This window comes from Bactrocera oleae, chromosome 5 (assembly GCF_042242935.1).
Source record: "Bactrocera oleae isolate idBacOlea1 chromosome 5, idBacOlea1, whole genome shotgun sequence".
NCBI classification, from domain to species: Eukaryota; Metazoa; Arthropoda; class Insecta; order Diptera; family Tephritidae; genus Bactrocera; species Bactrocera oleae.
Genome location: NC_091539.1, coordinates 71,867,228 through 71,880,990, shown reverse-complemented (window position 1 = coordinate 71,880,990; position 13,763 = coordinate 71,867,228). Strand labels below are relative to the sequence as shown.

Genomic DNA, 13,763 nt, shown 5'->3' with positions numbered 1-13,763 from the left:
AAAATCACGATAAATTTGGTTCTTATATATATTAAAAATCGACTTTTTCTTATCGATTTTAAAGATGTAATCACAATAAAAACTAACACGCAGATTATTTGTTCAAAATTTGATTTAAAATACTCATTCATAAATGATGAGCCATGAAAAAATAGGTAAATAAGGTACAACAACAACCACAACTAAGTGACTTGAATATGTGATATGTACAAAGTGTGTTAAATAAATTTTGTAAAATACACATAAATTATTGAAAAAATTCACTTTCCGCTCACGGATTTGTAATCTACGAGTAAAAATAAGACGATTTAAAAAAAAAAATTTAATTTGGGACATAAACTATACATTTATTCAAAAACATGTAACATCTTTATGAATGATAAATTGACAAATCCCATTGTAATATGTTGAAATATTTTAAGATGCGGAAAATTACATAAAAAATTTATTAAATTGTTATTAATAATCTAAGGTGGCAACATTTATGGTTCCACGTGTAGAGAAAAAGATAAATGAAATTAAGAATATACAATGGCCGAAACGAAAGAAATGATTGAATATTTGGTTGCTGATACTACAGCTTTTATTAATGCAGTTCAGCTAAATGTAAGTATAAATTGACTATTGTGTGCTAGTTTAAACGTGTGAATACTTCTACAGGATTATGCTAGAAATGTTTTAACCGTCCCAGATGTCATTCAAGAGGTCCGTAATAAACGTCAAATCCGTCGGCTTTGTGTGTTACCGTTTGATTTACAAGTACGAGAACCTCGCACTGATAGTATAAAACATTGTGTAGAATTCGCAAAAAAGACTGGTGACTATGCCAGTCTGTCTGGTATCGACATTAAGGTGATTTCGTTAACTTATGAACTAGAAGTTGATAACGTTGGTTCTGCACATTTGCGTACGGAACCTGTTATATCAAAAACAATAGCATCTAAGGAAATGCCTGAAGAATTCCAAGAGAATGCTAAACTGGCAGGCTGGTATAATCCGGAAGGTGAAGACGAATCAAGTGGTGACGACACTAATGAAGATGAATATTCTGAATCTGTTAATCGTGCCAACGACAAAGAAGATTCCGTTAAAAGTTCGATAGAATATCAAATAAATGATGTGAACGGAAACCAGGACATTAATGATGAAATAACACAAGAAGAACTAGATAAATTCTTTGAAAAGCTAAATTGTAATGTTGATGATAATGAAGTCTACGATTTGCTTGTACCAAAAAGCGAGGATTCACTAGATCCCCAAATTGCTAGCGACGGTGAATCTAAATCCATTGATGAATATGACAATACCCCCACTCAGCACTCAGAACAGAAAATAGATGAGAATGGTGGCATTGAAGGTGGTTGGATTACACCATCTAATATTAAAAAGGTGAAAAAATCCTTAGAAGGCAAAGTGAAATCTGATGTTGTTCCTGTTGTCGCATGTATGTCGACAGATTATGCACTTCAAAATGTTTTAAAACAAATAAATTTGCAAATTTGTGCGCTTGATGGACGTGTAATTAAACATTTACGCACCTATATTTTACGATGCTATGCCTGTTTTAAAACAACAAGTATAATGACAAAAGTGTTTTGTCCAAACTGTGGCAATAAAACCTTGAAACGAGTAGCTGTTAGTCTGGATGAAAACGGAAAGCAAGTGGTACGTATTTTCAATTCAATTGGTTTATTTTGGAACTCTAGCTATCAAACCTTTAAATGATGAAAATATATTGTTTATTTTTTTTTAGATTCACATAAATACACGCCGTTCCCTAACAGCTAAATATAAGAACCAAAGCTTGCCAAGATTTCAAGGAGGAAAACATTCCCGTAACCCAATATTATTTGAGGACCAGCCCATACCGAGGCAGATGCCGTCACGTGTAGCAAAGACCAAAACGAATGCTTTAGATGAAGATTACATTGCCGGTTTTTCGCCTTTCGTTATGCGTGATGTAGATTCAAAATCGGCTATGCTGCGTTCTAAAGGCAACCTTAAGGAGTGGGCTAGGAATAATACATTTGAAGAAGATCGGCGTAGAAAACATTACAATAGGGTTTATAAATAAATTTGATAGTTAATATATAATTATTTATTTTTATTTTGTTTGATAACGGGTTATTCTACAATTTTAAACAAATATCACAATCGGGATACTCTGGTAAGTTAAGTTGAAACTTTTCTTGGAGCATGGGTGGTACAAAACGACCACCTAAATAATGGTATTTCCCTTTAAACGATTTAGCGCATTGTTTAGGAGCTGTAAGGGATATTAACATATCGGGTTCGAAATCTTTTTCTCTTATTTTTCCTTTTTCTACATCCCATCCGCTTGGTATATCAATGCTATTTAAAACAAATCGTTAATATCGGTCTTCAAATAAATGTTTCCATGACTCACCTTGCTATAGGGATTTTGGTATTTAATAGGATCTCCATAATAGGAACGAATGTTTCTCGCACAGGTGGTTTGAAGCTGAAGCCAAATAGTGCATCAACAATTAAATCGTAGCATTCATTTGTACTTTCAAGAGTGGGATTTGAATGTAGAAATGATATTCTATTGCTCTTGCACTGGTGGTTTAGATTTTCATATAGTTGTTTTGAAGTGGGTTTGGGATAGTAAATTATTGGCTCGTATTTCATAAAAGATAAGTGTCGGGCACAAACTAATCCATCTCCACCATTGTTTCCAGGTCCACAGCACACCAACACTCGCTTGTAGCAATCAGCAGGGTAACATTTGGCTATAGCATGGGCACAACTCAACCCAGCCAATTCCATAAGTTGATCCACACTATATTTGTATTCGTTGAATAGTTCCTCATCAATTTTGATTGCCTCAGTTTGTGTTAAGAATTTCATGTTAAGAGAGTATTTGCTAAAGAAAATCCAATGGGAATGAATGTAAATACTAATGATTTTTGAAACGATGTCCTATCTACGATAAAAACCCAAATATAATTATTACCGGGTTGTATACTGAATTTGCGATAACTTTAACCAATTTCCAGAATTTAGAACTACACTACAAAAAGAGTGTTTATAAAGATGGAAGAACTTAATTACCATTGTTACGGAGATATAAAATTTTAGGAAATTAAATTTTAATTATTTATTATTATTAGTCTCACCCGGTCAAAAAATATATATATAACCGGAATTTTGTTAATTTTAACCTTGTTTTTGTTTTAACTGCTGTAGAAACAAAATAAAAACAAAGAAGTGGCAGAAGTGGTTCAGGGTTGCACCCAATGATTCAATGCATGTTAAGAATATTTTTATTTTTTTATTTTCCTATTTGTGGTCTAGTAAAGTTTTTAGTTCAGGGTCGAAATTGCCATAACTTAGAAGCCATAACTTTGGCACAATTTTTATGGGAAATTGTATTGCCTTTTTTAAAACTAGTGCTATTAGGTGCAATTTTAAAATAAAGATATGCTACACTTTTCTCCTCTGCTCCTATTTGAAATCATTACAGCACCACCGTATCTCAGATATTTGAACACTGGTTGTGTATTTTTTTTTCAAAATGGCGTAAATTGATAAAACGTAAAGAATTCAGAAAGGACAAAAAAGTTGCATCGATTTACAATCAATCTTAGTTAAAGTTTTATAATTGTTGCTTAAAGTCTGCAACTAAGAAAATACTTTTTATATTTATTTATATTGGCGAAAATAAGAAAACATGTGGAATTGCCAATAATAAGGGAAATTTAAATCGAGTATAATACGCTTCGGATAGCTGCGTATGCACTAAATGCTATTTAATGATACGATTATTGGGGGAAAAGTTTGAGATCTCTCAGTGGATTATGAATCAAGCTTCCAACACATTTGGAACGACTAATACCACCATCACATTGCTTGATACCAATAGTGCCTCATTTTCAATGGGCGGCCGTAGCTCGATTCATAGTAATGGGAGTATAGGTAGTAGTAATCAAGCGGACCCATCCATCTCCTCTACGCCGTCAACAACCCCATCTCCACAAATGTCAAATAAAGTATTTAACTACAAAGATAACATAGATACTGATTTCGGAAATTCCTTAAAATGTGAGGATATATGTTTAAGTGTATGCCGACATTTAAACATTTTACCCCCGACTCGGTTATTATTTGGATTACGTGTTATGGACTCTGAAAATGAATGGGCTGCTCCGGGTAGGGAATTGAAACCTGGCGTCCGGTACTGTTTCCGCATGAGAATTAAAGTTCCAAACATGGATACACAATTAAAAAACCTAGATAAACAAGCTTATGAATATTTGTACTGGCAGATTCGTTACGATATATTAAACGAAAAAATTCCGGAAATAAGGAATCCAGAAAAAAAAGATAATGTTATGGGTTTTGCTGTCATGCACATGTGTATCGATTTACAAGCAAAAAGTTCTGAAGCCGAAAGGAAGGAAGGCTATAATCGTGAAATAATTGGGAATATAGAAAATAGATATAAAGAGTATCTGCCCCAAACGCTTTTAAGAGAGCACAGATATTTTGTAAAATCCAAAATATGTGCAAAGTTCAAGGATGTACGAGAAAAAGACATTATGTTCACAGAATTTAAATTCTATTATATCGCTGATGTATGTAAGCTGGCACCAAACTATTTAATGGAGACTTATTTTGTCACAGTAGATTATATCCCAAATGCTGATTGGATTTCCGTACATTCACCTGCAGTCTGTGATGGCAATGGGGATAACAAAACAAGAGTATATGTTAAACTAGACACCCATGATAACCCAGAACCAGGTCTAAAGGTTTCGCTGAAAAAAGAAGAAGTAAGTGTTTAGTGAACATATGTATATATGTAGTATTTTATATCACATTTCTAAAACATAATAATCTCTCTTCTCCTTGTCGTCAAGGTGATAAGCCGTCAACTTCCAAAGAGCTCAATTCCCCAAAAGCTCTATCTAATAGTAATAAGAGTCTCACAATTCCAAAGGCTCCCCCTAATAACTTAGTAGCATCAGTTAATAATTTGATAGTTATTCTAACTAAAAAGTCTATATTTATTTCGAGACTTGCTAAAGATACCTTGGTGGAGGACATTAAGTCATACATTTCGTCACGTTTAAAAATCGATGATATCAATATCCGTAAATTTAACTTCAATTATTAAAGTAAAATTAGAAGTATATCATCGATTTAAATAGACGTATAGATAGTTCATTCTGGCCACCTGGGGCTTTTGTACGCGAATTTAAACCTAAACTTAGAAGTCAAACGGAGGAAAACATTGTTAAATTACCAAAAGCAACCACCGATAGAAAAAACTGATTGGTAGAAATTCGCTAAGCATTTATTATCAAAATGTTAGAGGTCTTAATACAAAATTAACCGACTTGTATTTGAACAGTTCCAATTTTAATTTCCATATAATTGGATTTACAGAAACTTGGTTAAAACCTCACATTTTTGATAATGAGATTTTAAACAGCGAATTTCAAATTTTTAGATGTGATCGACTGAACAGAATCGGTGGAGGTGTTCTATTTGCCGTGCATTCCTCTATCCTATCTGAAAATGTTCTTGTTTCAGGGATCGACTCCTTAGAATTTAAATGTATTAGAGTCTACGTTAATAGTTGCTTTATTTATTTAACTCTATCTTATATACCACCCCATTCGGACTTATTTGTATACATGCAGTATGCTTCTTTAATAAATAGTGCTACCTCGATGAAAAATAATGCAGATTTAATAATTGTATTAGGTGATTTCAATTTACCGTGTGCTTCGTGGAAACCTTTCGATGACTATATTGTCGGTCATGTTTTAATGAGTTTTTCGAAAAAATGTCCGAGTTGGGTCTGAACCAAATTAATTTGATTCCGAATAAATTTGGTAAATGCTTAGATTTAGTATACGTTGATACCTCTTCAAAGTGTTCCGTTATTCAGAGTAGTCCTCTTGTTCTACCAGAGGACTCATATCATCCTGCTTTGGAAATATCTGTCGAAATCTCAGGCAATGTACGGGATAATAATCATCAAACTTCGTGCTTCTGTACTCGGTTTAACTTTGCAAAAGCTAATTTTAAAAAGTTAAATACAGAACTTTCTACAATAACATGGCCTAATTATAATGGTGACATTGAATTGAGTGTCTCTCATTTTAATAACATTATTACGAAATTATTTGAAAAGTATGTTCCAATAGTAATTGTAAATAAAAATAAAAGTATAAGTCCGTGGTTTTCGAAAGAGTTATGTAAATTGAAAAACAGAAAAACTTGAACCCTTAAACATTTTAAAAAAACCGGTTCATTGTCGACTATTCTAAATATTTTCTATTGCGTCGACAATATTTTGACCTAAATAAAAAATGTTATAATAATTACTTAAATAAAGTAAAAAAGAATATTGTAAGTAATCCAAAATCGTGTTATGATTTCGTCAACTCCAAACGCAGGATTTCCAAATTTTCGTCCGCGATGAAATACAAATCTATCATTTCAAGTGACAACTTTCGTTGTTGATTTACGTGAGTACCTGCCGGCGACGGCCTTACCTCACGGTGTTCCAAAACACAGCGTATCAATACAATGCGTTGATAAGCGCCCCAAACAATACGAGCTATTTGCAAGTATTTATTTGGATACCAGTGGCAGTGTGTCTGGGTCCACACTACCATCTTGGTATGATTCCGTTTTCGGGTACGGAACCCAGTTGCTTTGTGCAACTTTATTTTAGAACTGAAAAAACAGTTAGGTTGAATTTTCAGTTCTTCCTGCATTTAGGTTTCAACCACAGCCACCACGAATCTCCCCAAAGGGGCCATAACCCAATGAGCAGATTGGACCGAAGTCCAAGGGCTTTCTGCTCCCCGTGGTACCAGAAAGTCTCCGGTAAGACTGTGTAGCCAAAACTACTGCCAGTTGAGCAACCCATTACTCAATGACTGGTGACATTTGTCGCTTGAACTTGAAATGTCTTTTTATTTGCTTTTTCATTTAAAGTCTATAATATTAGTTCAAGCTGAGTATTATAGCACTATTTCTGACATACTATGCTGATATTACTGAGCAAGGTACATAATAACAGTCATAGCGCATTTGGCTTTTAGTCGCCTTTTACGACAGGCATGCCTTACCGCGGGTAAATTCTTACCCCTACCCGCAGGGGAGTGATATTATATCCAATATGTTTGCAGAATTTTTCAAGTCAAACTACTGTAATAATTCTTCCAAAACTTTTTCTTATCAGCTGTGTAAGACATCCTACTTAATTTAAATAAGTTAAAACCATCTTTTAGTTATGGCCCAGACATGATACCCTCATGCTTCCTAAAAAATAGTGCCAAATATATTTACCTGCCTTTGACAAGGATATTTAATTCCTCTCTTAAACACGGTATATTTCCTTCAATATGGAAACAGTCATTTATAATTCCTTTGCATAAAAGTGGATTTAGATCCAACATTGAAAACTATAGAGGTATCGCAAAACTATCAGTTATACCTAAACTTTTTGAAGCTATCATCACTGACCATATAACCTTTTCGATTTCTCCGTTAATTTCCTCATCTCAGCATGGATTTCGTTAAGAGAATTCGACTATAACAAACTTGCTTGAATTTGTAAACCATGTATCATTGTGTTTTAGGGTACATAAGCATACGGATGTTATATACACTCGATTCTCATACATAAACTTGATCTGCTGGGCTTTCAGCCAAGATTCCTTCAGTGGGTATCTTCCTATCTTTATAATAGAATACAACGAGTGATATTTGAGGATACACCTTCAGATACAATTAATGTTTCCGATTCTGTTCTTGCTGTTTATTAACGATATCTCTTCAGTAATAGAATTCTCAAAAATTTTATTATACGCTGACGACGTAAAGCTTTTAAATCATACACTTCAACTGAGGAAAGGTGTCTGTTGCAAATAGACTTACACAATTTGGTTGCATGGTGTGATAGAAATGATTTGCCATTGAATCTCAATAAATGTAAGACGATGTGCTTTTCCCGTAAATCTGTGCACCACTCTTCTTATGTAATAAAACAACATATTCCAGAGCAAGTTTTCAACTATGTTGATTTGGGAGTTAATATGGACCCTAAGCTTAATTTTAGTCTTCATATTGATACCATGGTCTTGAAAGCAAAAGCTGTCCTCAGTTTTGTTAAACGTTGGTCTAAAGAATTTAGAGATCCGTATATTACTAAAACACTTTATACAACTTTGGTTAGACCTATATTGGAACATGGCTCTGTTGTATGGAGCCCTAGCTACCAAATCCATTCTGACAAGTTAGGGTAAGTCTGCCTCCTTACACTAGTCGTTTAAAACTTATTAATCTACCTACACTTTCTAGTCGTAGGGAAATGCTTGGCATAATATTCTTAGTGAAAATTTTGAACGGAACAGTTTACAGTTCTTTTCTCCTGCCTGAAATTAAATTTAATATCCCGGTTCACTTTCTCTCTCTCTTGCCTTTTCTGACTCGGCTAATCATTGGGCTATTATGATATTTGAAAAAAAACTTTTATTTATTCCATTCTTTATCTTTATCCTTTACAGTGGACACTATTGGCAAAGCTTGAAGATATTTTTGCGATATATATCGAGGATAATGTGTGTGCGTGTTTGGAGATAACGGGGCTACCAAAAAGTTATTGCATGAGATTTAAATCAAAAGTGGATTTGGAATCATTTATTACATATGTAGGAGGGTACTTGAGGTATGTTTATTCGATAATACATATGTTAGTTTATAGTTTATTTCGTTAATAAAATGTTATCTTTAATATTTTCCTCTTTCTCATCTTAAGGCTAACCTCCAAGTGGTTAAAGGATTTGTGTAGCGATTATACGACTCCATCATTGAATGAATTGATCGACTTAAAATGCCACGGACCAATTGGGTATGTTATTTGTTGGCATATATAACTATTTACAATGAATAATCTAAATAATTGTATTTGAATGTCACAGTGGAACATTTTCCTTTGCTAAATTGAGAGAGAAATCAAAAAAAGGCTCAACCTGCATTATAAGGCAATGTGAGAGAGAATACGACGTTTATTATATCGATGTAAATACCCAAATGTAAGTAAATAGCGTAGCTTAACGAATATGTTATGAAATGTTAATTGGAAATACTTGTAGTAATATTACTTTACGCTCTTGTTTTTAGGTCAGCGAAAGGTAGGTTAGGCGAGAACATAATAACGACTAAAATTGCGTTACAAAATAAAAAATGGTTGTTTCACGGAAGTGAGGGTGTGAAGGAATTTGAAACTCTAAAAGATTTGAAGAATTCAATATCCCCTCAAATGCCTTGGATTCCGCCATCAGAATATGGTAATACTCGAAACTATTTGCATTTCGAATTTTTGATAAAACTACGTGACTTTCAATTATTTAGATTATGCACCACTTCTTTTAATCTGTTTGCCAAAAAATCTACATCCAAAGAAGACTGACACTGAATTAAGTGAAGCTGAACTTCGAAAAAGACGAGTTCAAATACTTGATCGGAAGCATGACCTTCGATTCTATAAAAGTAAGTTAAGGGGCCAATTTTTTAAAAACGTTATAAGTAAAATAATGTTAATATATTTAAAAAAGATACGCAGTATGTTTGTGATGACGCTAAAATGATGATAATGCAAGGAGACTGGGTCCAGGAAGGTGCTTGTAAAGACGTTAATGTTATGCTCAAGGTATTTTTTCCGGAAATCAACCTTGAGGTAACATACTTTTTCAATAAAACAATAGATTCAATTTTATTTACGTAACAAGTAAATAATAATTTTCACTTTTAGGATATCACATGTTTAACTAGTATTTGTAGTCAAATTTTTTCGGCTCAATTTCTGAAACTCTATGGTTTGACTTTGACCACTCCTTATACTATGGTAATGGAATATGCACCTTATGGAAATTTAGATAAGTTCCTGCGTAAACATAAAGATAAAATCTCTTTCCAAATGCTGATATCGATTGTGTTTGATTTGGTCAGAGGAATCGTTTACCTGGTAAAAAAAATGAACATTCAATATTTGTCGAAACAATGTCCATCACTATTATATCTCTATTTCACACACAGAGTGAGAAAGGAATTTATCACGGCTCAATCCGGTGTTCTAACATGTATGTAACAAAATTTGATCCTAAGTCTCATATTATTGAGACCAAAATTGGTGATCCCGGACTTCGTCGTAGTTATTCATACGAAGAGTAAGTTAATTTCACTTTATTTACACAGATACGTTTATCTTTAAATTACATAATGTTTCTTATTTAGCTTGCCGTGGATACCACAGGAATATTATAATAATCTCAAAGGCGCTAATGATGATAAGTACGTAGATGCATGGGCTTTCGCAACGACTCTATGGGAAATATTTTCTTATGGAAAATCACCTTTGGAAGAACTGAATTGCACCGAAAGCCCAAGGAAGATTGCTGAGAAACTACAAATGAATCGTTTGAGAGATGGTGGCATATTACCTAAACCAAGTGAAACTCTGGACGATTCGATATATTACATCATGCTCGACGGTTGGCAGACGGATGCACACAAACGTTTTAATTACATAACCATCTTCGCAATCATAAATAGTTTCAAAGAAAAGAGAACGATAAATTACGAGTCAGTTAACATCGATAAATCATATTATGATAGCGACACTAGTTCTAAAAGTAATGAAAATATCGGAGATGATATATCAGTGGATTACTGCCCAGGACCATCACCCGCACAAATCCAACGATTTTCACATTTTCAGATGTCTTTTAATAGCTCATTCGACGACACTGCTTTTGTAATACCATTCTCAGAAGGAAAAGTAATTGTTGATAAGCGAATAGGTGATGGTCATTATGGTATTGTGTATTCAGGCATAATGTATTACAAAAAAGCCGATAAAGCACCGGAGAAAGTGGCGGTTAAAACAATGAAAACCGTAATGCCGACGAATATAAAAGATTTTCTGCGTGAAAGTGAAATAATGCGGGTAAATAAAACTACAAAACCCCTTTTAAAGCATTACATTGATAAAGACACATATATAATTACCATTTACAGGGGCTCGAGCATGAGAATATTGTAAAAATTAAATACTCAATCGAAAAACCTTTCTACATTATAATGGAATATGTCTCCGGTGGTTCTTTTCACGTATACCTTAGATCTCAGCGGCCGAATTTAACTAACAAAAGGCTTCTACATTTCGCTCATGATATTGCTAAGGTTTGTTATTGAATAATCATATTGCTACCTTACTTGCATGAATATATTGTATTTAAATAATCGTTTTCATTATTATCGTGATATATATCGTATCGCAGGGTATGAATTATATGGCGGAAAAGAAAATTATCCATAGGGATTTGGCAACACGGAACATATTAATTGAAAAAGAAAGGGCAAAAATATCTGATTTCGGTTTGGCGCAGTTAGCAAATTCGGACGGCTACTATCTTGTAAATAACATTTTCCGGGAATTACCCATAAAATGGTACATAACATTAAGAAATATAAAAAATTTGAAATACTCATTCAATATCTATCTCTCACAGGTATGCTATAGAATCGATAAAAGATGATAAGTATTCCGTATACTCAGATGTATGGTCTTTTGGCGTGACTATGTTTGAGACTTTTTCTCGAGGAGAAGTTCCATATCTCGCTGGCAATCGGGATTTGGAACGAGAAGTCCACCTAAAACTCCTAGAGAAGGGACATAGGTACATATATATATACACAAAAACGTACATATGTTATTACTGGATGAAAATATTACAAATATACTTTGATTATAGACTCCAAAAACCAGAGTTATGTTCTCAAATTATTTACGACAAATTAATGCTACCATGTTGGAAAGTGGAACCAAAAAGCCGGCCAGATTTTGCCAAAATACTTGACATTATACAGTTAATTATGGAGGAAGATGGTGAAACCATATGAAATAAGCGATTTTTGAATAATTTATCTGAATATATCAATTCCCACTAGATGCTATTCAGTGAAATTGAGTTATATTTAAACGTTATAGTAAGGTTAAGTTTACTTTTAAAATCTTCACACAAGAGGTTTATTTTCGACGTATAAGGTTTCAACCGAATATAGTTGAAACAACTTCATATAGTTTAAAAATAGTTCTCCTTCCTAATGATTCATCTGGAACTTAACGTAGATTTAGTAATATGTTGATATAAGAGAGCTGCCATATAAAATTTCCGACTATTATTTGCTCACAGACCTGTCTATACATAGATTTGACCTGCGAAATCTCACGACCCAAATCCTAAATAAATAATAAAAAAATTGTACTTGGCAAAGTCGCATTGTACATATCTATTCGTTCGCTTTTAATATTTTTTAGAACATAAATTCTGCGATGTATAGCTTATACTAAATATAAGTATATGTATTTATTTTATTGAGCTTTGAGTTTTTAATGTATTATAGAAATATGTTTGAATTGTTTTGCCTGAGTTTTCTTTCGACTTAGTTCGACTATATTTATCAAACATTTTTACCAGAAAACTGTTATTATATAATTCATATACATCTAAATATATTATAAGAACGCCATATCTAAGCTTTTGTGAATTTTACTTCGAATAAAATATTTAGAATCTGTTATTCGTATATATAATATAATAAATCAAGAAATATTTAAAAATTTGCACTTAAATAAGTATAGATGAGTAGCTTTTTTAAATGGGTGAAATCTGGGTCTTTGAAATAAAATTTTTAAAAATGTTTAATTCTATTTTTATTTGTACCTTTATTAAGAAGCATTTATGCTTTGGAAATCATACCCTTTTTATTTAATCAGATACAAAATTTGTAATTTCTGTTAGTCGTCAGCTGTATTGTCTTTCTTTTAGAACATTAGAGTTTAATTAAAGTATGATGCAAATTGAAAATAGTTTTTTTTATACTCCAAAAAGTTGTGTAATAAGTAATTCTAACCACATTATACATATATTTTCTGACTGAACGTAAACCGATATATTTGTAAGGTATTCGTTTTGTTAGGATGATCCTTCTGCGTTTTTCTTTTTGAGCACTTCCATAACGCCGGCGAAGTTTGCAATTTTCTTTTTCGTAGACTTTGGAGTAGAATTTTGATTTCTTACTCTCATTTGTGGTTGGGTAACATCGTCGCTAAAGTCAAAGTCCGTTTTAGCTGCTGGCCTAAAGGAAAAAGTATCAGTTCCGTAACATATTGAATTAGAGTAACAATAATAGACTTACTCTTCTTCAGTATTTGCTGGTGCTGTAGGTTCAACTTTAGGAGCTACAGTTTCTGTGTTAATTTGTTGGCGTCCAGGAAATTGCCATTGCAGTTCCGGAATTGTTCCCTTTTCAATGGTCATGTATAAGTTCTCCAGTTCTTCTGCTCCTGGTATTTCGTACTCTTCCCCATTCGAGTTGTAGCTCTCTGTGGGATTAATATCTACGGCTGTCATTTGTATGAAACTATTGTATAAGTATGTAAATTGGAGAGTTGAGTTTATATTATTAAAAAATCCTATATAATGTAATTACCAAAATGTTAGTAAACAAACAAGTTCTCATTTAGAAAGACAATGTTGCCAAAATAAAATTTAAACGGATTAAATATACATATTGTGACGAATATAGATAATAGAACAAATTCGAATGAACGATAAACGGCCAGAAGCAACTAGTTACCGAATTCGTAGTTGCCAGAATGTTCTAGAAGCAATGTTTTGTTACAGATTTACTATATAAGGGCTGCCGGATTG

General features: G+C 33.1%; 4 protein-coding genes across 7 annotated transcripts; 2 read left to right on the top strand and 2 right to left on the bottom strand.

The window, feature by feature from the left end:
- The first annotated feature begins 432 nt into the window (after positions 1-432).
- Positions 433-2,094, top strand: LOC106627016 (RNA-binding protein NOB1). The gene is made up of 3 exons (XM_070110702.1): positions 433-606; positions 661-1,665; positions 1,754-2,094. Exons 1-3 carry the CDS (start codon positions 532-534, stop codon positions 2,072-2,074), a joined length of 1,401 nt encoding a protein of 466 aa, XP_069966803.1. The 5' UTR covers positions 433-531; the 3' UTR covers positions 2,075-2,094.
- Naxe (NAD(P)HX epimerase) lies at positions 2,095-3,260 on the bottom strand. 4 transcript variants are annotated; one of them, XM_014246972.3, is made up of 4 exons: positions 3,141-3,197; positions 2,978-3,034; positions 2,408-2,887; positions 2,095-2,352 (listed from the first exon to the last, which is right to left on the bottom strand). In XM_014246972.3, exons 3-4 carry the CDS (start codon positions 2,869-2,871, stop codon positions 2,130-2,132), a joined length of 687 nt encoding a protein of 228 aa, XP_014102447.2. In that variant the 5' UTR covers positions 2,872-2,887; positions 2,978-3,034; positions 3,141-3,197; the 3' UTR covers positions 2,095-2,129. The 4 variants fall into 4 exon arrangements, with proteins under 4 accessions (XP_014102447.2, XP_036221414.2, XP_014102446.2 ...); XM_036365521.2 differs by lacking the exon at positions 2,978-3,034 and having other exon boundaries at positions 3,141-3,260; XM_014246971.3 differs by lacking the exon at positions 2,978-3,034 and having other exon boundaries at positions 3,076-3,234.
- A 279-nt stretch (positions 3,261-3,539) lies between these two features.
- hop (tyrosine-protein kinase hopscotch) lies at positions 3,540-12,342 on the top strand. Its single transcript, XM_014246968.3, has 14 exons — positions 3,540-4,796; positions 8,553-8,713; positions 8,804-8,896; positions 8,967-9,080; positions 9,169-9,335; positions 9,400-9,537; positions 9,603-9,724; positions 9,800-10,012; positions 10,084-10,214; positions 10,282-10,993; positions 11,065-11,229; positions 11,328-11,497; positions 11,559-11,726; positions 11,802-12,342. Exons 1-14 carry the CDS (start codon positions 3,777-3,779, stop codon positions 11,947-11,949), a joined length of 3,522 nt encoding a protein of 1,173 aa, XP_014102443.2. The 5' UTR covers positions 3,540-3,776; the 3' UTR covers positions 11,950-12,342.
- Positions 12,343-12,832: 490 nt separating this feature from the next.
- Positions 12,833-13,700, bottom strand: Pa1 (PTIP associated 1). Its single transcript, XM_014246974.3, has 3 exons — positions 13,543-13,700; positions 13,249-13,473; positions 12,833-13,188 (listed from the first exon to the last, which is right to left on the bottom strand). The coding sequence occupies exons 2-3, from the start codon at positions 13,461-13,463 to the stop codon at positions 13,026-13,028; spliced, it is 378 nt and encodes a 125-aa protein (XP_014102449.1). The 5' UTR covers positions 13,464-13,473; positions 13,543-13,700; the 3' UTR covers positions 12,833-13,025.
- Positions 13,701-13,763: the final 63 nt, after the last annotated feature.